The following is a 23,673-nucleotide window of genomic DNA, read 5'->3' on the forward strand; positions in this document are numbered from 1 at the left end:
CAATGCTAGAATTATAAATGTTATACTCAATTCTGGCCATTTTGGGAAAAGTCAATAAAAGCGCAGCACATGGCATTGTATGAGGAATAAAAGTTGAATGTAAAGATTTTTAAGACATTTAGATTATTTTTTGTAGAATTATAGCAGGTGTAAATTCAGTTTTACATATTAATGAATGGCCAATAAAGTATTATGGTTGAATTATACAAAAGTTTAACCAGCAAAGAAAAAAATGCAATTGAAATAGTTCGAGAAACAAAATGTGATTGGGAGTAACAAAGCTTAACTGAGAGAAGAAAAAAAGAATAAAACGTAACAGAAAGAACAATTTAGAAAAATACTTTTTAAGTATTGTAATCATTGCAATATTTTTTTTTTTTTAAAAAGATCTAAAAGAACAAAGCTACAACATAATTTATAAATAGTAGAGGAATCCAACAATGCAAAAGATCTCATATCAATTAAACGAAATAAATCTATCTATTTACTTTATCTCAACTTATTATAAGAATAACAGTAAATAAGTAAGAGTAATTCTAAATTATAATTTTTAGTTGTAATCTAAAGTTATATTCATACGCTAAATTCATTTTCAGTTCTTACAAGAGATATATTCTTACAATCAATCCTAATAATTGATTGTGAGGTTTTTTTTTTTTCCACTAGCATTTTAAAAAGTCTCACTAATAAGGCACAAATAACTAATATTTGAAAGAAGAACCCTACTCTTCCATTATTAATTGATTATTATAAAATTTTGTAAGTGACATAGTAAACAACTAATCTTCTAAAGACGTCATCATATGTGTTCATATTCTACATATTTGCTTATTTCAGTGCTCCGGGTCTAAGTTGTACAGTTTAGATTAAGTCACTTTTACATGCGACGGGAAACAAATCAAGAGCCAACAATAACACCCTTTTTTCTTTAACACTTCAATTGAAGCCCCTGGTCCGGTAACCCTAACCGCTCATCTAACAGTACCAACCGTGAATGGGTAATTCCACAGACACTTAGATGTTCATAGCCCCTAGCCAGAGGCCTTTAAATGGATATTCAACGGATAATATGAAAAACATTGTATTAAAGAGGATTTTCCAATCTGAAAGTTTTGGGTCCTTCATATCCAGTGAGTACCATAAGATCAACCGACTAGATCGTGGAAATATGGGCCCACTTCTAAGTAATGGGTGCATCAGGATTCTTAACGATCCCACGTGGAATTATCATATGAGTCCATACATTTGAGATATGTGGGGCCCACCCATGATTTGAATGCGGAATCCAAACCGTGCATCTAGTGCGAGTCACATGGGCACCACACTCCCAAGAGTCGTCCCTATCAAAAACACAGGTGGGACCCACCCACGACGAACAATGTACAATCACACGTGAAATCCTATATATTCACTTGTTGTGGCCCACCCAAAGATTGCAATCGCTTTCGTTTCGGTGTTTTCCTTCATCCTTGCACCTGATGCCTGGGTTCGATGACACATAAACAACACGGTGGGACCCACATTCCACATGGAAATTTCTCTAAAAATAAAAAAATAAAAAAATTCCTCTAACATTTGAATCGCACCATACATTGTAAAAGAAGATTTTACCAAAGCATGAAACTCACCGTATACTGTAATAACATTACATAGACAATACCAGCAATCTAATTCAAACTGTGGCGGCGTTTGGATGTGCTACCGAATCCAATTGCAATAATTAGTCCAGTACAGAGGAGATGACCAAATGGTAATCGAACTAGCCCTCAAATTACAATAGAAAAACAACGTAATTGGTAATGCAAAGGAAGGCAACTGCAATTTGGTCCTGCCCACTCATTGAATTTGAAGTAGAATTGCAATTCAATTCGATAGTGCATCCAAACGCGGCCCAACTTGTACAAATGGTAGTCATGGGTGCTGGGTCTGCGGGCTACCACCAGGAGGAGATGGAGGCCAAAAAGGAAACCAAGATCTTGGGTCTCTCAGAGAGAAGGCAGGTGGTGGAGGAGACGATCTAAACAGAGGTGGGGCCGACAGAAATGGCGGCAAAGGCGGGAATGGGAAAGGCAATGCCGGAGGTTTTGGAAATGGTGTCGGAGAGAGATTGAAAGGGAAAGGCAATGAAGGCCAAGGTGGCAATTGAGGAAATGGTGGTAGAGGCGGAAATGGTGGTAATTGAGGAAATGGCGGAAATGGAGGAAATGGTGGCAATGGAGGAAATGGCGGCAATGGTGGAAACTGAGGAAATGGTGGCAATGGAGGAAATGGCGGCAACGGTGGAAACTGAGGAAATGGTGGCAATGGTGGGAATTGAGGAAGCGGTGGCAAATTGGGAAAAGGGAAGCCAAACGGAGGAAATGGAAATCCGAAAGGCGGAAAAAAGAACTTTGAGTCATTGAAAGAGCTTGAAAATGTATCTTTGGAAGATCCACAAAGAGAAAAATCTCTTTTGGGTGGATTGTAAATCAATGCATTCAAGCTGTAAATGCATTGGTTGGCCTGTTTGGATTTGATTGCAATATGTTCTGTTGAGATCTTCAGGCCAGGTACATTGCATAAGGGAGATGGACTTCTAAGCAAGTTCGCTTTGCAAAATGGCGCGTTTGTGTGGCCTTCTTTGCATTTGAATCGATCGACGGGCGGCTGGAATTCGAATTCGTAGACTCCAAATCTGTTGGTTGTTGTGTTGGCTGAGAAGGAGAGGGATTCTGTTGTTGTTGTGTTTGCTTTGAATTTGCATACTACATTCACTTCCACCCCTGATCATATGAATAACAGAAAATAACTAGCAAGAAAAATCAGACGGCTAGGATACTATGTTGGTTTCCGAGGTTCTTGGATGAGGGTGACTCATCAATATTCATATACGTGATGTAAATGTACATCTAATCCATACCATCCAACCAGATCTTTGACCTGATCATTGATCGAGCATATACAGATCGACCGATCCTGACCATCCAATTGGTGGTCATCAAGTGCACAGATCAAAAGAAAAGGCTCTGTCCAAATTCAACAGACGGTATCAGATGGTTAGTGTTATCTGATTACTGTGAATTTTTGGCCAAGCTCCATCCAGACTAAGGCATGCGCTTAGGACGGTCTAGATCGAAGCAGTTGTGGGGCCACATGGCCGGGTCCAAGCACCAGCTCATGAGCTAAGCACCTGTGTCCAGGCACAGCATGGCCCAAATGGGCTCTGGCTCAGGCAGGCATTACTGACCAAGGTGTTCTAAAATGGTAACGGTGGCCATAATGGCCACCACTTACCGTTATGATACCGCCATTACGGCACCATATCAGCCGCTATGGTCGTTTTTTATTTTTTGAAAAAACTGTTATAGAGTCGTTACACAACCATTATGACCTGTTTTTCTATACCGGCCGTTTTGACCCGTAGTAACAGTTATGACTGTTATCATTCCGTAACCAATTTTGAATACCTTGATACCAACCACCAAATGTTAGATGAGTTTTAGGCCGAGCATGCTTGTTAGGTCTTTAGTAAGATGCAAGCCCAATTAATTATTGGGCCCAGAATGTAGGCCCAGTCCAACTCTTGGACCTTGATCTCAGCCCAATATAAGGTGGGCCACCACAAGGCCTGTAGAAGCTCAGATATGCAGTCCTGTATGCATGGACGATTGATTTAGGTATATATGTTCAATGCTAACTCATGGTGGTGAACTGATGAGTTAATAATTCATGCCTATATGTAATATATAGACTAATGTATTACGTAACAATAATGTTTTTACAATACGGGATGTAGTGGTCGGTACCAAGGTCGTAATGATCTCTTTTTTATACCGAAATTTTTTTGAAAAACATATATCAGTCATGTAATAGACTGTTACGACTCTTATGGAGGGTATAACGGGTAGTTACGGGGGTTATAACATCCTTTACCTACCATTTTTTTTATGCAACGGCCATTACGATTATTAGAACACGTGTAACAATTACACCGTTATTTTTATGTAATAACCTTTATTTGATTGCTGGTTTTTATATTTCTTAACTTCGTAACTAGTTTCTATTTATTAAAAAAAGAATGAATTTGATTCATGAGATTATGAAGCTTTTCATGAGGTTATTACACTTTAAGCCATTCCAAAACTCAAGTGAGCCCCACCAAGTACTTTTAGTTTTAAGCATGGTTTTACATGGTTCAGATTGTGTGGCCCCACCTAAGTTTCAAATAGAGGAGACCAACCAATGGCTAAAACACATCAAGGTGGGCCCCACAGAGCTCGGCTTCATGGAAAGTTATCGTAAGCTAGACCTCACAAAACCTTTTCCCTTTCAGTAAACGCCAATTTAACAATCATGTAAAACATAAAAATCAAAGAAAGAATTCCCCCAACAACCAAACAGTCCGTTGGGTCGATGAGTCACCACCACATAAGAAACTGCGAAAACTATTCATAATCGTCTAGCCCAACATTAAAAAACAGAGAGAGAGAGAGAGAGAGAGAGAGAGAGAGAGAGAGAGAGAGAGAGAGAGAGAGAGAGAGAGAGAGAATCATGGAGCTTCAGGGCTTTTACCTTGCAAGAAGTAGCTGTGCAAAGAGAAGGTGTTGGTGGAGCAAGTGCCACAGAAGACAGCACCTGTTACAATGACCCTTGGGTTTGGTTCATTTGCAAAAGTACTCACAAACAAAGCTGCAACAACCACAAGTAGAATGGTTGGATTCATGGTTTCTGTAGAAGGGAGTGAAGAGAGGCAAAATTGGAAAACAAAAAATAATAGCTTCTAAAACAAGTACACTACAGAAGACCTCTGAAACATATTACATTATATATAGAGTCCAAAAGATGTGAAGGTCCTCCGTGACTATTTACGTCATCGTTTGAAAACTCGAAACTCGGGACTCAGTTCAGTTGACCAATGAGTCATGACTCGGACGAGTCAACCCGGTAACTCAATCGAGTCTCATAAATTTTCAGCTAATACATTTTAATTAAGATTAAAAAAAGGGGTAGAATTACATATGTTGTGGAGTTGCCGTGATTCCCATTTAAGTGATTCTGCCATGGCCTATACTGCGTGGGGCCCACCAGATGGATGATCTAGTTTAGTGGGTCATCATCTAAATAGCCGAATTACATGCTTTATGAGTTTCTACTTGACTCAATGAGTTCTCAAACAATGGTTCACATATTATTATGTGAGATTTGCTAAGTATGGCATGATAGGTACAGGATCTAATCCGTCTATCAGAAAACAACCACTATATTTATGGCCCAGCCCAAGAATTGGGTTGATCAATTGGTAAGGTGGGCCATAGTTTGCAAAATAAAAATAAAAAAATGAACGGCTATGGAAATCTTGGGTGAAGTTTTCTAACCCGTCCGCCTGTTTCTACTATCGGGGCCAACATGCTAATTGGACGAGTTCTATTTATGGGAAAAACATGTATAAGGTCGGACCAACCTGATGGATGGATTTGATCTGGCATCAATGAGCCATGCTGGCACTTTTATGGCGTGTACACGAGGCGTTATTGCACACGCGTGTGGGCTTAGCAAAGCTCTTATAATGTAGGTGGACCCTACTCTTTTTTTTGGTTAGCTTGTTGGCATACCTCACTGTCAGTTCACACTTCACTGTCAGCCACCCTACTAGGGATCGATACCAAGATTGAAACGAGGTATCTTTCACTCAGTCTACCACATAGAGATATGGATGAGGGTGTTAGGTGGGCCCTACTTGCGCGCACGTCTGCTAGTGCATGTGGCTTCAAAAGTACAACCGATCCAGACCATACGAATTGTGAGCTCTGCTGTAGATGGGGTTCATGTTAGAAATCGCACTGACCGGATGGTTGTTGCCCTGAGATTTGTGATCATCAAATGGATGGTTATAAAGAGAAGTAGCCAATGGTTCCAATTTAGTGAACGAATTCGAATGGTTCTTTAGGATATATTTTCATCCACAGTGAAGCCAACATTTTGAACGGTCTAGATTGATGTTCACATGCATAGCTTGTACATTTCACGTGCGTGTATGCATGGCCCACCATACTGTTCCATGTAAGGCAATCATTCTTCTTGATTCTTCTAACAAAAATATACTAATCATAGGGATAAGGCCATTTCTCCTTCACATGAAAACAAAGACATGTGAAGGATCTTTTTTGGCAGAACGGGGTCTGGAAAATGAGGGAGGTTATTTGATACTCTGGTAGTATATGATGCTCTATACACGGGCACTCAGAAATAGCACACGTGTCATGTATTATCATAAATTAATGGCCTAAGTTGTAGAACACACTGTAACTGAATCACAAACTCAAAATCAGTTTGGTTGTCCAATTCTAACCTCCGATTGTTTGGCATTTATCCGCTGAATAAGACCATTGGATATTTTTCATTTCGACCGTCCAATAAATGTCCACCAATCCACTAGTTCTATAATCGCGTAAGTGTAATTTTTGGTTTATCATACATCTAAACTGGGACCCATAATTCGTCCAGTTCAATTTGAATAACGTGCATGCCACACCCGTAATTTCTCAGTGCCTGTGTATCATCCATCACATTCTTCCAGAGTGTCGGAGTTTGCTGCAAAAAACGAAGTTTCTAGATGTAGATTCACGGGTGCGATTGATGGGTTTGGAGGCTCTTCAAGTCCCAATAGGACACAAATGTCTCCGGTTGGGATGGAAGATTAGCTTTTATTTAAAGCTTTTGGTTTGGATAGGTCCGTTGATTTTATTTTATTTTATTTTTATTTTTTTCATTCTTTAGATTGGTTTTTCTTTTCCCATTGCGATTCACATGAATACGACTAGAATACTATTAACAGACTGTGCCTGTTTCGGTCACATGTCCAAGATCTCAGCCGTTCATCAAGTGGGCCGCAGCATGTATTGTTGATGGGCACATCACAATGGGCCCCACAGTTCACTCGGCATGCTATGCACATACATCATGATGGGCCCCACTGAAGAGTTTACTTGGCATGCTTATAGCATGCAGTCCGCGTCAAATAACCGTAAGAGTGATTGACCTAGCATTTCTCGAAAATAGTAGGCCTTGTGGGCTATATCGCTTGCAAGGGTGAGGGTGTAAAATGGTATGCATCCGTGGCATGCTTCAAAATTCGGTCTTGGCATATCACGCCGTTCACCACTTATATGGGGTCGTGTCAACTTCCATGTAACTGTTTTGAGCATTTCAGATTGATACTTCAAACCTTCCGTAGCTGGCCACGCCATGAATTCATGCGCAATCACGTGCATGTGCAGCACCATATACACCGGCACTCTTCCACTCTTCCATCGAGTCTGGTAGCCTATCTCATCTGGTTCCACCGTGCCAGTTACGAGCAAGGAAAATGCTAAAAAATGGTCAAGGAAAATTTCAAGTTCATACAGCTGAACCCAGAGCTTAAACCGGCCATGAGGAAACTAGACCAGGCACCATCCTGCATGGACCGCTCAACCCCAGGGTTGACATGCAGCAATATCTAGAGCCGTGACGACAGCAGACACTGCGATACTTTGGATCAGCAAATATTTATATTTATGGTGAAGCAGATACAAACAGAGCATTGCATCTATTTCATTTTATAGATCCGGTGCCGAAATCCCACCATTTTCTTCATGGTGGAAAATAAAAGATTGCTGTCCACTTTTATCAGTATCAGTACTTAATTGAGTAGGCCACGTTTCTAACCGTAACTGCAATTTGTGAGATAATGCTCATCATCCTTCTTTTCTGATTTCCTCTTTTGTTTAAACCATACGATTTTTTGCTTTTGGTAGGAAATAATTACAGGGTGTCTTAACCTCAGAACGGCTTCCCCTTTGAATGGTAAAGGGAAAAACCAAAAAAAAAAAAGACAGAAAATGTGGAAGATCCTAACCTTCTAATCTTTGGCCATTTTTCATTGAACGTGGACCGTTACTGATTTGACATTAACTGTCTTTCTGTAGACCACAGATCAAAAGGCCAGAGTACTTTGAGCACGCAACAATACTGGTCAGGCACATGTACTGAAATCTCAGCCCCAACTATCTTGTATGGTCATTTTTAGACCATGACCAATATAGTTGGACCCACCGTATGGATCACCCAGATCATGCGGTATGGCCATATGGTGGGTGATGACGTACCAAATGGTTGGATTGGAAGTAAAGATGTGAACGACTGTTCCAAAGCACAGCATTGCAATGAATTGGCATATAGACACAATCTATTGCTGTAACGCAGAAAAATCAACATATAAAATGACCCCGAGCTCTGTGGCATGGGATCATCGACCCCATACCTAAAAGCTGGGCCATCCTCCAATTAAAACACATAAATGGGCTTGTTTCCACCTCAATCCCTGATCTACTGGCTTATAAGGTGCAGGTCACAACTAGGTAGCTACTAGAGTACAACAACAACAACACCACCAACCTGGATCTATATAAGATTGGGATACAGTACACACGCACAAATGCTGCCTTGTCGAATGGTCAAAAGGCCCGCCCAGAAGAGAGACAGCAGTCTGACTATTATGTGTGTCCATCCAAACAGCTCCATGGCTAGACTTGCGTGAGATGATATTTCTGTTTCATACCAAACCCAACTGTGCAAAAGACCGAAATCAATAAACCGGCTTACCCTATAATATGGAGCATGAGCAGGCACTCTTCCTCGGCACCTCATCAACCTTCTTTTCTGCAATCAGATACAATACCCAGGGTGCTTTCTGTAAGTCCAATCTCAATATATAATGATGATGACGATGATGATGAATATACGAATAAAAGTGAAGGAGCAGTTTGGAATGTTGTGGCAGGCAGGGGAGATTGGTGCATAATGCAATCTGCATTTTGTGGGATGCACCAAACAGCTTGCCACTGCAGCTGAAGGCGGGGCCTCTCGTTCCACCACATTGTCATTCTGCGGTTTTCATCCAAACAGAAACTAACCATACTAGAGATGTGGATGAATTTTATATCAAGATGCAAAAATGAGGATTTGGCCCTTCGTAGAGTGAAATGGAAGAACAGGATTCATATAGCCAACCCCAATCAGTTGGGGTGAGGCTCAGATGATGATGATGACTTCACAAAACTGAATTAACCACACCAAAATACTTGTATTCCGAGATGCAAACAAACAGCAGCAACAGTTCGCAGGTGAACGATGCAAATCACAAATTAAGAAACAGGAAAGGTTGCCGGTCATTTGGGGCAGAGAAGGTGGAAAAACACACGCTCGCATAATGCGGATTGATGCATCTAGACCCCCAGTCACAACAATCTGCCACCTATCAGTGGATTGATGGGCCCCACACATGAGGACTCTCTCACTTGTATGACATGCGGGCAGTGTTCATCCATGCATTGTTCACATGCATGAACTCCTTTAGAAAGTCAATTTCCTTTTTGTTTCAAGTTTAGAAGCGCCCTTTTAATTAGGGAACCCTTTGAAGCAAAAGATAAAGACAAATAGTTTTATAGTTATATTAGCAAGGTATACCCAAGAGAGGCCTGTGAATACAAAGGTGATACATGTGGATGGTGTAGATCAATGATGGGACCATTTTGTAGCATGATCAATACCACCTGTGATTTCCAACCTATAATTGAGGCAAAAAAGTTCTAAGAATCGCAGTCACCTACGCCAAAATGTTATCCAAAAAACAGAGATGATAATTTCCAGCAATCACAATACTCAGGTATTGCAATGCCTGGTTATCGAGATATCAAGTAGGGCTGCAACTTGGGCTCAGTTCAACCTATACCCAATTGACCCAACCTGAGTTTGGATTGGGTTGTCAAGGTCCTTGGGACGGGTTCTCGTTTGAAAATGCCAACCTGGTTTTAATTCAGGTTGAGTAAATTCTGGTCGGGTTAGGTCCGGTTGGGAAAAATCGCATGTTTTTTGGCTTGGGTCAGGTTGGGTTGAGCATAGAGGACTTCAGGTACGGTTCGGGTTGGGCACCTCAGGTTGGAACTCAGGTTCGATCAGTTTGCAGGTTGGTCCTCATGAGGTCAGGTTGGGCTCAGGTTGACCCTCAACACAACCCAATATGCCTGAGTTGCACCCCTATATCTAGCTCATCCACATGCCCCCAATCAAAATGGCCCTACTTGACTAAATGTACTGTTATCTCCACTTGAATCGCCTAACTGCATTTCTGGGTGCATTCAAACATGCATGCCAACAAGGAGTGACAAATAGTGAACAGCATGCTAATCCAGCCCCAAGTGAACAAAAAGAGCTCCACCAATCAACTCAACATGTATTCGGCATCTGACAATGTTTAAAAGCATTGGAATTGAATGCCAAATGATAAATTGTAGACTCATGCCAGCCAGAATTTTTTAGTGCACTTGTTCATTTCTATGAATGAAAACGGACTCGTGCCAAAGTCAGCAACTTCTTCATCAGTTGGACAAAGTTGGTTCATGTCCTTAAGAATCATGTTTCACATAGATCATAATATTCATTAGACGGGGAGCACTGAGCAGTGATTTAATTCCATGATGTGGGGAAGGTCCCTTTGGGGTTTCTATGGATTAGCCCATGGGGCACTATTTCTAGGAAAGAAAGAAAGATGAGTCATTCACATTTCTCAAAGCCCCTTCGCTTCTGACTTCAAAAAGTTCACTATTCCTATCGCAATACAAGGAAGACCCTTCTTGGCATCGATTCCCTAGTGGGGGTGGCTAACAGTGAAGTGTGATCTGACAGTGGGTGTACTAACAAGCTAACACACACACACACACACACACACACACACACACAAAAAAGAAGCAAGACCCTTCTCAAATACTTCTGTGACCCTCTTGAAAAGCAAAGGCACCACATACACTCAAGATGGAGTTGGGCCAAGGTATTCCGTATCGGTATCGGTTGGCGTAACGGTGCCCACCGATACCGATACAGATACGGGGGTGTAACAGCAATACGGGGGTATTTTTTATAAATTGGAACATGTTTATGGTGGTGTAATAGTCCACTCTTTGGTGAGAAGTTGTAACGGACTGTCTGATGAATTTATGAACCAAACAACCTTGAATTAATTGCAAACCTTTTATATTTAGTTTTCTAACTATATGATATCTATATAAATTTATCATAATGAATGTAATACCAAAACATCTTATATTTTCAAGTTTTCCTTTTATTTATAGTACTAGTGCATTGCATACTTCGTGACTCACATGCATTTTATTTCAATATATAGAGTTTGGGGACTTTTGTATCCTATTATGTAATTCATATACCTAACAATTTGAGATCATTTTTCCCCATAAATCTTTTTAAAAAATTAAAATTAAATTGAGGTAAATAGTGTTGTCGATTCGGGGCTGGTTCGGGGACCATTTGATGCCCCAAACTAACCTCAAATTAATGCAAGCTATCAGCACTTATCCCACTAATGGATTGGTGGACATTTATTCGACAATGAAAAATGAAAAATATCAAATGATCTTATTTCAAAAAACAATTGGAAAAAAATAATAATAAGGTAAATCCAGATCTCAGGTGGACCACCAGTGGACCAGGCGGGCCACCTCGATGTATTTGTATATCAATGTCATCAATCTGTTTTGCCAACTCATTTTAAGGCATGGTCCAAAAATTCAGGTAGATCTAAATCTTTGGTGGACCACTAGTGAGAGAGAGAGGGAAACCGAAAAGAAAAGAGGGAAAGAGAGAGAGAGAGAGAGAGAGAGAGAGAGAGAGAGAGAGAGAAGAAGAAGAAGAAGAAGAAGAATGGTGGTAGCCGCAGCAATCCGAGAAGAAGAAGAAGAGGAAGAAGAAGAAAAGAAAGGAAAAAAAAGTATTTTTTTTTTCCTATTTTCTTTAGGCCCGTAACAGCCGTTACAGGGCCGTAACGGCTGTTATGGCCCGTAACAGCCATTACGGTCACAGAATTGGGGGGGTACCCGTTTTGACCCTGTATCGCGTAACGGTGTCGGCCATTACCGTTACATATCGGCCGATACGGCCGTATCGTAATGGATACGGGACAACCTGAGTTGGGCACAAAGAAACATAAAGTGTAAATGTTGAGAAAAGACTGCAAAGTGAGACTAAGGAAACTAAAAGAACCAACGGAGCTTCAAATTTTACGCAAAGTTCAACAATCAATACCAGGGAACATAGCAAGCACAGAATGAAAATCTACTATATATATAAGCTCCTTCAGAATCCGGATTGGGGTTTGAACAGTTAAAGGGGAAAGTTAATCAGATGGAACAAAAATCCAGGATCCTTTAGTGAAATGAGTAACATCAAATGTAATGTATGTTGTACAGCAGATAACGATTCACCAAGCACTGTGCCAGATGATATGTAATCAGTTGACTTCTGCATAGATCAAAAGATAATTCAATTTTCCAGAAACAAGCATCCATTAGGAACTCTTAGTTTCAGAAGAGAACAAACTTAACAATCCCAGATTTATATATATATAATTTTTTTAAAAAATCATATATGGGCTGAAATGCTGACCAATGATTCAGCATGAAACATTGCAGCTTACTGCATGTAGTTAGATCCTAATGGTTATGTATCAGTGAAAATGAGTATAACAGCCTCGAGAATATTCTTTTTTCCTTTGTATTGATGCAAGGGACACATTCCTCATTTTAATAGATAACGTAATTTATTGAAGATGAGAAATGGTGACACTGTCCATTAAGGCAATGGATAATAATCACCAATAACTATAGATTCACAAATAACTACTGTGGAAACATATTCCTCGATATTGAGCTACCTTTCTAAGACATCCAAAGTACAAGTGAGAAATGGTGACACTATCCATTAAGGCAATGGATAAGAATCACCAATAACTATAGATTTGCACATAACTCCTATGGAAGACATATTCCGCGATATTGAGCTACTCTTCTAAGACATCCAGAGTACAAGTAATCTGTGAGGCTTTTCAAGTTCAAGCTGCAACATACCTGTTTTGGTCTTTGCTAAAGATGGCTGCACAACAACATGCATGGTGATGACTCCTCCAGGAAGCTCGCCGAAAGGTACTCTACACTGAGCGATGGTTTTGTTGTTTTCCAAAATTTTCCCAGCACTTATCAGTTTCACATCATTCGCTGCCTTCGGTATTATTTTCTTATCTGACCAACAGAATTTGTGAAGAAGTGTTATAGAGAATCGAAAATAAACAGCATGCAGAAAGGAAATACTATGCCAAGTGAAAAGGAAAAAAAAAAACACATAATTTGATCAAATAATTCAGATACACCCAGATTTCACAAGCTTACACAGGATGGATTCTAAGATGAATGAGCATTTTTTTTTTCTTCTTCTTCTTCTTCCTTTTTTTTTTTTTTTGTATAGTTTATTTGGTGGTTTTAGCTGCCTTGTCTTAATAAAGTCTTTTATCTTTATTTAAAACTTAAAAATTTTAAAAATTAAAAAAAAAAAAAATTTAAAAAAAGAAAAAGATGAATGCCAATGAAAGTGAGTTCCTTTTAGTTCAGCTCAATAATATGTACTGATTGAAGATGTTATTCATTACATTTCGTTGAACGTCGAAAGACTCGCTATGAAATTTCTTTTTCTAAACAGTTCTTTATGTGTTACTTGACAACCTAAGCTATTGTGGTGTATGCTTCCCATATTTTATGTGTGATCATGGATGACATGCTGCTGGAGTTGTTCAAGGTATTTTGTATCGGCAACGGTGGCCGTACCAGTCACCACCATTACCGATACGGGTATCGGCTATAATGGCCGATATGGGGGCGTAACGACCATTACAACTTCCGTTAACGGTTGAAAATTTTCTTTTGCTTGAAAAATTCTGAAAAAATATCTAGAAAATCAAGAATAATGTAAATATTTCAAATATGTATTCATTTTTTTTTGTTTTGAACATGTTTATGATAGTGTAATGGTCCACTCTTTGGTAAGAGTGTTGTATCGGGTTGTCTAGTGAATTGTTTAATATGATTATGTCTCTAATGTTTACACATCACAATCAAGCATTAGAACTAGAAAGCAGAAAAAAAGCATAAACACTATTTTTTCAGTTTTTTGAAAAAAAGGCCCTCAAAGATTCTATTCGCTCAAATCACTTCAATCCACAATTTTAATCCTAAAAGCTATAGTAAGAGTAGTCCAAATATGTTGTAAAATGATAGAGGAGAGTTTTTGGAATGAGAAAAGTGAAAAAAATGAATTTAAATAGAAAAAAAAAAGTGATGTTTTTTCAACCGTTACGGGAGTCACGGTCGTTATGCCATGTAACAGCCTTTACGGCCACCGTAATGGTTGATAAAACTAACCGCCCCTTTTCACCCACGTATCTCATAACGGTCATGGCCGTTACCCATATGTATCGGCCTTTACGGGCGTATCGTAACGGATACGGAACACCTCTTGTTTCTTTATGATTCCATTTTTATGTGTTTGATACTATCTAGGATCAACTTCTGTGCTACAGAATTGTTTCCCCTTCTGACTCACCTTTGTTTGGCAAACAAGTTGGAGTTGGTACACTAATGTTAGAAGAAAGCATCAAGTTATCGCAATTTCTATCTGGGTGTCTTTGGGTATAAATGTTTACACATACTAGATTGTTATGTGCTGATCCTCATACATTCTGTGAATTCCAGTATCAGATATCTGTCTGCTTTGGGGTTTCTAAAGGTTGGAGCATCTTTCACCTTTTGTCTAGCCAGTGATTCATGTCCACACTTTACTATTTCATATTGTCCTTGTTCTTTTAACTAAAACCTAGAGTAGGGTGTAGAGAAGCTTACACCTCACACTTCAGAGGGGTGAACACTACCACAACATTCACTATTTTAAAACATTGACGACAAGGAGGGGGCAACCCTGCTACTACTAGACCTCCAGAGGCCTTCTTGGAGCTCTTCTTTAATAAAAAATTTCATTACCTTTCTAAGAAAGACAACAACAAAAGAACTGTCTGCTACTGGAATCAGCAAAATGCTGCTAGAGTTCTGCATATGGCTGGCAAACTATTGCAAACATAAATGTGCAGGGCAGTAATTTTGTGTGTAGATATATGGTAGCCTACAATTGCATGAAGCATGAAGCGAAGTGGCAACAATTTCATGAGTGGGAGCGGGAAAGCATCTGTACCAAAATGATAGCAAGTATAAATGTCTAGGAAGCAGGGACATGAGTGTTAAGTGCAATTCAAAGCAAGAGAGGCACCTACCTAGAAGCATCCTTTTGCTTCCAAGGTTTGGGGTAACTTCCTAGGAATGATTTGTTCTATCAGCGAGAAATCGATAATATCGCCGATATTATCGGTGTCGCCAGACCTGCGATACCGAAACCCCAATATTTCGTTTCTCTTCTAGATGTCGCCGATATTTTCGATATTATCGGCGATATTTTCGGATCACTGGCCAAATCAGCCAACTCCCCTGTAGATTTCGATAAAATAGGCAAAACAAATGCCGTGTTTTCGGCGACATTAGGCGACGACCCTCTTATTCGGAAAAAAATATAGAAAAAGAAGAAGAAGAAGAAGAAGAAGCTCTCTTACCTTTTTACTCACGTGGTCAACAGCGCCGGATCTTTCAGAAGAACAAAAAACCTAAACTACCACAACATTCACTATTTTAAAACATTGAAGACAAGGAGGGGGCAACCCTGCTACTACTAGACCTCCAGAGGCCTTCTTGGAGCTCTTCTTTAATAAAAAAATTTATTACCTTTCTAGGAAAGACAACAACAAAAGAACTGTCTGCTACTGGAATCAGCAAAATGCTGCTAGAGTTCTGCATATGGCTGGCAAACTATTGCATACATAAATGTGCAGGGCAGTAATTTTGTGTGTAGATATATGGTAGCCTACAATTGCATGAAGCATGAAGCAAAGTGACAACAATTTCATGAGTGGGAGTGGGAAAGCGTCTGTACCAAAATGGTAGCAAGTATAAATGTCTAGGAAGCAGGGAATGTCTAGGAAGCAGGGACATGAGTGTTAAGTGCAATTCAAAGCAAGAGAGGCACCTACCTAGAAGCATCCTTTTGCTTCCAAGGTTTGGGGTAACTTCCTAGGAATGATTTGTTCCAGGGGGGTGATGCCTAAGTCAGTAAAGGACCTTCTTTGGGCTTGGGATGGAGGAGGGAGTGGCCAAGCAGCGAAGGCTATCTTGAGGTTGCTCATTATGGCAGTTCCCTGGGCCATTTGGGGAGCCAGAAATAGGCGCTGCTTCAAGAATTTAAGTGAGAATATAGAGGAGGGTATTAGTAAAATCAAAGGGCTTGTTTCAAGTTGGGCCATTTATGTAAAGGCCATTTCGGCAGATCCCTTTTGTTGATTGTTCTTCTCTTGTTGCTGTATTCTTTTCCTGGTTTTGGCAGGCTTTCTAATAAAGTTGATGTTACTTCTCAAAAAAAAATAATCCTGGAAAGAGTTGTGTAAGAGAAGCCATGGTCAAGAACATCTAGAAACAACTACTAGAGCCTCTGCTACAACATGCTCCTATGTGATAGCATTCAACATGTTCCTATTGTTGAGAACAGCCATCGTCATCCCTCTCATTATGTACTTATGACACATTAATACACAACGATGTATTGTGCAGGAGACGTACATCAACTATCAGAACATACCAACTATCATAGAGCACACCCCACAGCTGCACAGACTTGCCCGACTTTCAAGTCATGTATCAACTGTTATAACAAATAGCCCTAAACCTTCCTCAAACTCCAGTGACATGTGGAACGAATATGGACTTAAATCTTTATTAATATGTATTCTGACCCTTCTTGCTTTGATATTAGTGTACAAGGCATTTGCAGTTGAAGTTTCCAACCAATGCCATATTTCTCATTGCGAGGTCCTATATACTAGCATGGCGTCAAGGATAATCATGGAAAGTAGTTTCCCAATGCCAATCACTTCTAGCTTTCAAGATGAGTTGGCATTGGCATATCTCCCTATGCCTAGGAAATTGGCCAATTGTAGCAATTGACCAAGCATTTATGCATCCACATGAATAAATTACAGTTTGCCACTTGCAGTGTGGACGTAATGGTTGGGCTGGGGACAATACTAGATGGGACCATGTAGCTTGTGAGTAGTATTTCCAAGACCCTGGTAAAAGAGGAAGATCAATTTCTGGTATGCAACCAATCATGTAGAGCTTTTTGCTAAAAGCCAAGCCCAAATTACAGGAAGAAAGGCTAAGAATACTATGATGATGATGATGACGACGATGACAACAACAACGACAATGAAACTCAAATACAGCCAATATGCCCTTCTCCAAATTATGTGAAAACTATTATGCTTTCTCGAGAAACTCCAAGCACTTAAAAACATAAGAATACCAGGAATGCAAAGTTTGGTTGAAAATGAAAATAAAGGTAAATGAGAAATTTTTAGAAGTGAAAATAGATACTATCCATTCTGAGGGAATCATCATATGAAAAGGTTTGAGAAGCTCAAAAACATCATGTCATTTAATTGCTTTTAAGCATGTTACATATAAGTCTTAGCCTAGAGTTCAATAACATTACAAATTTTTTTTTCTAATCTGCAGAACAGTTTATGTATCACAGTGATCACACCCTGCAGGCAAATGACCCAGTTTCAACAGCCACACAATTCTCAAGTGGGTCAGTTACTCAGTTGATACTACCCAATCAGCAGAATATGATGGAATTTAATCTATAGTTCAATGGATGTTTTGCATCTTGTAGGCCAAGGGCCTGTTTAAGGCCATCGAATTCCCTATGTCAGATGCAGTCCAATTCGTGATGGGAGCTAATCAAGGTATTCCATAACAGTTAATGGTGATGGCAGCCATAATGGCCACCACCATTACCATTACCATACAGACCATAATGACTGTTACGGCCTTTTCTTTCTTTTTCTTTTTTCTTTATTTTTTTTTGAAAATTTTTGTTTCAGCCCCGTTATGGGTTTTTTCTTTCCTTTAACAGACCATTATGGCTGTTTCAGCCCCATAATGCATAACAGATACCATTGTTACCATTCCGCACCCTTCGAAGTATTCCGATATTATCAAAATAGCCCCGATATTATCCGTATCTCCAACTCGGCAATACCAATAAACACTGGTAGCAATACCGATAACAATGGTAGTATTAGAAATTCCAAGTATCAACGATATATCACCAAGTATTTGCCAATGTATCAATATTCGCCAGTATTTTTTACTACATAAATTCTAGGTGTCTCTTGCATTGCCAATATTTTCGACTTCATAAATTCCAAGTGTCGCCTGTATCACCAGTGTATCAGCAATATTTCAATAATGTCACCAATCTATTGATATTGCCAAAAACCTATTTATTTTAATTTTTTTTAAAAAAAAAAATCATTTCTAACTTTTTTATGGCCACATGGTTGTGTGATGAAATGCATGTTTGTATGTGTGTATATGCATGTATGGATGGATGGATGGATGTGCATGTATGCACGCACGTGTGTGCACACATGCATAGATGGATGGATGGATCATGCATGTGCATTTGTATATATGTGCATGCATGGATGGATGGATGGATGGATCCACCATTTTCCCCATGTTTCCCCAACGTTTCCCTGTATCAAGAATACATGCTTTTAGGCCCCATGAAAGGGAAACTCATTATTTGATTCCAAAATATGCAAATATGCTTCTTTTTTCACTATTTTTTTATTCTTAAATATGCAAATATGTGTATTTTAGTATCTCCTAAATTTTCACTAAAAATTCCACCGTTTTCCCCATGTTTCCCCGCATTTCCGGAAATCGGTGATATTATCTGCGATAATGATATTGTTTCCGTATCGGCATATCCTTGGCCAGTGGAACTTGTAGCGATACCGATACTAGGAACACTGCCGTCATTTAACGACCTTACGTAACTATTTTGGCATACCATGGAGCTAATGTTATCCTTTCATTGATTTCAACCAAAAGTTGCATGGAACAATCGGGCTAACTGCTTCACCTAGGGCTGTCAATGGGGCCGAGGTGGCCCATCAAACTTCTGGGCCTGGCCCACCCTGGACTGGGCTTGGGCTAGCATATCAGGCCCTCCCTCCCTCTCCAAACATGCCCTAAATTTACAATACCACTCATGATCAAATTAAATCCAGCTTTTTATTATTTGATATCCCTATTCAAACATTGCTGAATATAGAACTCTATTGGTTGCAACTTGCAAGTTGAAGAAACACTCCATGCTCTCTTTGCAATTAATTGCCACTTCATGTGGTCATAATTTGAAAAAGATAAAGCATGAAGCATGGATTAAGAAACCTCTTCCATTTCTCAGTTGCTGGATTGAGCGTGGCTTCCTTTCCCTGCTCTTTCATTTCTGCTTTCGAGTTGTATAGTTCTACCTTTTTTCCTTTCTTTTGTGGCTGCATCCCCTTAGAAGTCTCAAGTTGTTTAGTTTTTTACTCTTCTTTTGTGTAGTTTTTTCCTTTCTTGTTTTCTTTCTTTTGGGTTGCTTATTGCTCCCTTTAATAATATTCAATCTTCAAAAAACAAAAGATTAAGAAACTCCTAGAAGGATACTTGAGTAGGCATGGAGAATCTTATCTCCAGATTCATAGTGCCTAGAAAGAAGAATCACTTCTAATACTTCATTTGGGGGGGAACTTGTCTAGATTATCTTTTAGGTGAAGTTGAGGGATCAAGAAATTGATTTTTTTTAATGAACTAATGAGATGTTGATAAAGTGTCTACAGCTAGATATAGAGGTGATAGGGGGGATATAGAAGTGGATTTCCCAAGTTAATTTCACATCCAAATCATTTTTTCCATGTTTCCAGCCTTTTACTTTGAAGGAGAGGCACATCCGTTCACCAATGTTGTCAAAATCATTATCGTATCATAAATCATAATGAGGGTTTAATCATATCGAATCGCATATCATATTGTAAATTGTAAGCTTTTTTTTTCTTTTCTTTTTTTTTTTTTACAAAAATAAAAAATAAAAATAAAAAACATGAAAAGATATAAGTAAATCAAAAAAGATTAAAATCTCATCAATTATCCATTTGCCATCAACATGTACCAAAAAAGTAATACATATCATGATATTATCAATTGAGAAAATGTATATGGTATGCATATCATGATAGTAAAGGATTCTTGTCTTTTCCCTTTGTTTTCTTCTTTTTTTGTCTTTCAAAAATTTACCTAAAAAGACATACAAGAGTCCTTCAAAATTTTTATTCTTTTGTACCTTCTTGTGTAGAATCATGTCTAAAAAATGGCATTTGATTCCATTGTGAATTAAAAGATATCTTGATTTCTTTGTTTTGGGTTTTTGAATACCAAAATCCCCAAATATCCTCTCTCTCTCTCTCAAAAATAATAATAATAAATAAATAAAATAAAATAAAAAAGAGGACATTTTTATTAGGGGCAAGCCTTTTCATATTTTATGAGCGAAATGGTACAACGAAAAATAAATAATAATTAAAATTTGATTTATTTATTTATTTTAGTTTTTTGGGGCCCATTTACGTAGTCCATGATTATCTTATGATTCGTACGATTCGATACAATTATTGTACGATTCAAGACAATTTGTACGATAATCGTACAATTATTTAGGGTGTATGATTTGGGTGTACGACTCAAATCGTACACCCATACGATACGATATGAATCGTATAATTCATATCATGAATCGTACGATTTTGATAACATTGCCGTTCACAAGTATGCAGGGGGTGTCATTCCTGCATAGGTTGGAAGTGTTTCAACGGACACTGCTGCTCAAAAACAGCATAAAAACAACAGACAAAAAAAAGCAGGAAACATTAGGCTATAAAGCAAAATAAAACACCAATCCGGACAGATATGACCCTTTCAAGAGCCTTCCATATGATCAAATATGGTCAACCATAAGCGCACGACACCTTCCTCTACAAGAAAATCAGCCTTGGAATTAACAGATCCGAGCACATGGGAGAAGGATACATGAAGGAGGGCATGAGAAATTTGCTGATTAAGCACTTGATACTTTATTCTTCGACATCCAGAAATAAATGGGATATTTCTAGAAGCCACTTGGGGTTTGTTGAGTATTTGAAGGTGGTTTAACCAAGTGAGTGGTAAGGGGCCACTGGAAGAGAGGAATCCTTAGGGGATACTAGGGCTCTCAATGGGTCAAGTCTACCCAATGATTAGACAGTCCTTGTCAGACTTAGATCTAGGTTTGGACCCACATTTGGAGTCGGTCACGCCAGTTATAATTTAGATATGGACCTAGGTTGGCGGGGTTTGGGAACCAGGGGTTAAGTTGTATTGGGGGAGTTGTTAGAGATGATAAGGGATCGCTGATTCTCTCTTTCTCAGGGCTGGTGGGTTTAGGCAATGCAATCAAAACAAAGGTGATGGCACGAAGGGCTACGGATATCTGTCTCCAAGTCTTTGGGTCCAGTCATTGCCGAAGGTGAGTCTCTTAATGTTATTTCCTGGGCACAAAAAGGTGGTGAAGAAACTACAAAGCAATCCTTTATCTTTGATGAGATTCAGCTTCTCGCATCTAGGCTAAACATTTCGGTTACTCATGATGGGGGAGAGGCAGAGACTAACTCAGCAAATTCACTAGCTAAAGGGGGTGTTCACCGGCCATCTATCTGTTTCTGCAATTCTTTTCCTATTTCTTGATGCATCTCTTCTTATGCATGGCGGTTTCTTTTGTTGGGCCTATTTGGATTGGTGGAATCATCTTTTCTACAATGGAAATGAAATCATTTTCCTAAGCAGATTTGATGTTTTCCATTGTTCGTGAAAATAAAGTAAGTTGTGGAAATCAATTTCCGTTTCCATAGCTTTCATCAAAAAAGTGTGATTTCCATTCATCAATTTTTTGAGATACAACTCTTACCAAAACGGAATAATACATATCTGGGAATTGGGATCCTCACATTTTTAGAAATTTACCAAAACAGCCCATATCTCATTGGTACCACTACATAACACCTTGGTCAGCACCTTGCTGGCCGATACACCAGCTGATACCATTAAGTAATACCTTGGCCAGCAAAATTGCAGGTGTCCAATATGGCACTTCCTTTTCTTTTTTTCTTTTTTTGGGTTTCAAATGATAGCTTTGGTTAGATAAACTAGAGTTGAGAAAGTACTTTAAATGATCAAAGAACCATAAAAGGTCATGTGATCATCTCATCCACACGGTTCCAATCACTTGGACCATTCACGATAAGCCCCACCAGATGGCTGCTCTAGATTAAGCAGCTGTATGGCCAAATGTAAAGAGGTGCGGTGGTGACAAACTACCAACATGCAAACTCTTCAAAAACGAAGCTAAATCCCCTCAGTTGGTTGCCTCCTTTGTCAAATGTTTAATAGCAGAATGGGCCGGGCCTATTACATTGTCAACCTTAAGAATACCGATTTTGCTTTTCTAGGGGCTTATCTAGTTTCTACTCCCTCAGCAGATTCTAGCTAATGTATCTCTATTTTCTTTTAATTCAATCAGTTATCTTTCAAAAAAAAAAAAAAAACTCTTCAGTCAGAAAGGGACCATTTATATACTTTCATCCAATCAAGAATTCAAAATGCTACTTGCACACGTTTTGAGCATACCCGCTCGCACTGGGACAACTGACAGACACATACAAGATCCTAAGCACTCATCTGGCACCACAAGTGGGCCATGGTCCAAAAATCTGCCTACTTCGACGATCCTAAGTGCCCAACATCCGGAACATTCGTCATGCCCGATTTGCTGGTCGGTGATTGGTCCGGACCTTCTGCCAAGTGACATGGGGAAATCCATATGCACAATTTGCAGGCCTCTCTACCCCAAGGTTCAAAAGAAATGGGCCAACTCTATCGACGGCTGAGATGAGTTCTTCACACACGCATCAAAATTGGGGGAATTAACGAACTACAGTGAAAGAAGAACACAGCAGATACAGAATTCCCGCAGGAAAAACATAAAGAAAGAAAGGAACGGACGGCAGGGATCTTTCTAACCTCTGGGCCAATCGGCGACAATCCGCTCCTTGAGCATCGCGACGGTCGAAGCCGGAGAGTACCGGATCGGGCCGATGTCTGATCCATCATATAGACGGAATTTGAGCTCGACGAGATCTTCTTCTGGCATTTGGATCTCCCTTTCTCTCTCTACCTATGAGATCAACGGCTCCAAATATCCGATCTGATCTAAGCAAGGAATCGCCAGGTGGAGGATCTCGATTGTCAAATTCTTCCTTTTTCGGATACAAGCAGCTGCTGAGAAAATTGAGAATTTCTGTGGGGATTGAGATTTTAAAGAGAAGGGAAGAAGATGAGATGGAGATTAGGGATTCGGGATATCACAGATCTGAGAAACCCTAGATTGGATCGTGACGACATATCTCCCTCGGGTTTTCTGCTTTTCTTCTCTCTGTGGGAGAGTGAGATTTGGGATTGGAATCATGTTAAAAATTGGTTTGCCTCTGTCGCGCTTCATAGTACAGTGTACGTCGCTACCCACCGGGGCCCACATATAGAGATGATCCGAATATTTTAACCGTACATCTATTAATCACTACTATAAATAAGATATTGGCAGATAATAAAACTTCAATTATGGTTCTATCCTTTGATTTTTAGAGTTGAATACGAGCCATTAAGGGTTTATTTTCATTGTTTTAATTTCGTTTACGGATAGGTATGGTAGAATCATGCTTTCGCCGTGAGTTTTATG

General features: G+C 39.4%; 2 protein-coding genes across 3 annotated transcripts; both read right to left on the reverse strand.

Annotated features, from left to right (window-relative positions):
- Positions 1–1,630: 1,630 nt before the first annotated feature.
- LOC131239401 (leucine-rich repeat extensin-like protein 3) lies at positions 1,631–4,802 on the reverse strand. Its single transcript, XM_058237090.1, has 2 exons — positions 4,552–4,802; positions 1,631–2,762 (listed from the first exon to the last, which is right to left on the reverse strand). Exons 1-2 carry the CDS (start codon positions 4,700–4,702, stop codon positions 1,912–1,914), a joined length of 1,002 nt encoding a protein of 333 aa, XP_058093073.1. The 5' UTR covers positions 4,703–4,802; the 3' UTR covers positions 1,631–1,911.
- Positions 4,803–8,228: 3,426 nt separating this feature from the next.
- Positions 8,229–23,392, reverse strand: LOC131239402 (membrane-anchored ubiquitin-fold protein 3-like). 2 transcript variants are annotated; one of them, XM_058237092.1, is made up of 3 exons: positions 22,959–23,387; positions 12,936–13,106; positions 8,229–8,679 (listed from the first exon to the last, which is right to left on the reverse strand). In XM_058237092.1, the coding sequence occupies exons 1-3, from the start codon at positions 23,086–23,088 to the stop codon at positions 8,624–8,626; spliced, it is 357 nt and encodes a 118-aa protein (XP_058093075.1). In that variant the 5' UTR covers positions 23,089–23,387; the 3' UTR covers positions 8,229–8,623. The 2 variants fall into 2 exon arrangements, with proteins under 2 accessions (XP_058093075.1, XP_058093074.1); XM_058237091.1 differs by lacking the exon at positions 8,229–8,679 and adding an exon at positions 9,453–9,586 and having other exon boundaries at positions 22,959–23,392.
- Positions 23,393–23,673: the final 281 nt, after the last annotated feature.

Source organism: Magnolia sinica, chromosome 3 (genome assembly GCF_029962835.1).
Source record: "Magnolia sinica isolate HGM2019 chromosome 3, MsV1, whole genome shotgun sequence".
In the NCBI taxonomy this organism is placed as follows: domain Eukaryota; kingdom Viridiplantae; phylum Streptophyta; class Magnoliopsida; order Magnoliales; family Magnoliaceae; genus Magnolia; species Magnolia sinica.